The sequence below is a fragment of the Haliaeetus leucocephalus genome, unplaced genomic scaffold (genome assembly GCF_000737465.1).
Source record: "Haliaeetus leucocephalus isolate CR32 unplaced genomic scaffold, Haliaeetus_leucocephalus-4.0 Scaffold250, whole genome shotgun sequence".
NCBI classification, from domain to species: Eukaryota; Metazoa; Chordata; class Aves; order Accipitriformes; family Accipitridae; genus Haliaeetus; species Haliaeetus leucocephalus.
The window spans coordinates 1,073-2,760 of record NW_010972686.1 but is presented as its reverse complement, the minus strand read 5'-3'; the positions used below and the strand labels follow the sequence as shown (position 1 = coordinate 2,760).

The following is a 1,688-nucleotide window of genomic DNA, read 5'->3' as shown; positions in this document are numbered from 1 at the left end:
TACCCCCCTTCCCTTTCTCAGCTGGCAAAGGCCTATATCTCTGCCACCTTCAAGTGATCACTAACATGTGGAGGTGAGGACTCATCACACCAGTGACCTCATCCCAAGTTCCTCTCACCTGAGCTTTTCATCTTGACCAGTACAACCCAGCTACTCCCTCCAGAAGACATTATGCTTGTACTAGCAAATAGGGAAAGTCCATTTGATTTTATCTCCCTTTTTGTTGGGGAATAACAATTAAATTCAATTTCAATTCAAAATCAATTAAATCTAAAATTAAAATCAATTGGTCTGTGGAATTCACGGCTGCTCTGTAAACTGTATCTCTAATTTTTTTATTGCCCAGCACAAAGCATGGAGCTTCCTCTGCCTCCTCACATTACTGGCAAGGTCTATTTGCAATGCATTTCATTTTCAGCGCTGGAGCTGGTAAATGCCATACTGTTGCCAGCACCTTTGCCTGCTCCTTTGTGCTCTGTATCCTCACCTCCAAAGCAACTATTTCCTTCTGTTTCCCTTCCCAAGTTGAAAGCTTTAAATCCAGGTACACATTAGCCTAGCCTGATGCTCTGCTGGCATATTTAGTCTCCTCATGAGGGCAACAGGATAATCCTGTATTACAGCCCACTGGTAACTTAGCTCATATTACTTCACCTCTCTTGTTGCTGCTGGATTGTTTCGAACCAAGCTCTCAAGAGTCTTGACTGTAGCTTCCCATTTGTCCACATCTTCAGATCCTGTCAGGACTGAAGGTAATCAAAAGACAAACAAAAGCTATTAACAGAATGGTTGGGCTTGGGTATATACCCCCAACTTTCTTCTGCTAATAGTTTGTCTTGTTATAGGCAGGGATCACTGGCCCACCATATGACTGGTATTAGGAACCCAACTGAAATTACTCAGAAATTACAGTTCAACACTTGAGCCCAGATTACTGAAATCCTACAGCTTCTTCAAATTAGCTCAGAAAAACATAAATCTACACAGAGACTATTCTCCCAAAACCAGTAAGAAACAGATAAAGACTCAGCCCAAAATCTCCTACCTTCAATACAGTCTCGGATATACACAGGAGCCTTAATCTTTAGTTCTTTATCCTCTGACATGTCATAAGGGATAAGGTCATCATCACTGTAAAAGAAATAAAGGCAGGAGTTAGTCTATGGGGTATAGATGTTCTTCCTTTCCCCAGCTATCCACACAAAAGGGAAAGAACCAGCACATAACATTGTCATAACGCCATCACTCTTGCATCATCCAGCAGCACTGTTGAAGCCTAGCCTGAAACGGTTCCTTAGGAAGTTCTATGAATTACTCTGAAGCTCAGTGAAATAGCAGTTCTGTGACCAGATCTGGAACTGGATCTCCTGGTCGGTGCAGGAAGGAGTCAGGTCACCAAGAGACTAGAAGCTGATTTTTGAGATTTCTTTATATAGTGACAGAATAAGGCAGGCCCGCTATTAAAATGGATAGATATATTCGCAATTCCAGGAAACATGTATCTAAGTCAAATGGAATATGTACAATGGTTGTACATGACATAGGTGTTGCTTAAATTATTGACTAACATACTTGTGTGCAACTTCCCACAAAGTCCTACTCTGCTGCATGCCACTCAGCTGAACAAGGTCAGAAAACACAAGATTTGCCAAGAAATGCAGCTACTGATAGCTCCCTTCTCCCCACAT

General features: G+C 41.9%; 1 protein-coding gene across 1 annotated transcript in view; it reads right to left on the bottom strand.

The window, feature by feature from the left end:
• Positions 1–1,132, bottom strand: part of TELO2 (telomere maintenance 2) — an 11,476-nt gene extending 10,344 nt beyond the window's left edge. Inside the window, exons 1-2 of the mRNA XM_010568558.1 lie at positions 1,046–1,132; positions 655–746 (exon numbers count right to left, since the gene is read on the bottom strand). Of these exons, the coding sequence (XP_010566860.1) occupies positions 655–746; positions 1,046–1,106 (153 nt within the window). The 5' untranslated portion in view covers positions 1,107–1,132. The remainder of the gene's footprint in view (positions 1–654; positions 747–1,045) is intronic.
• Positions 1,133–1,688: the final 556 nt, after the last annotated feature.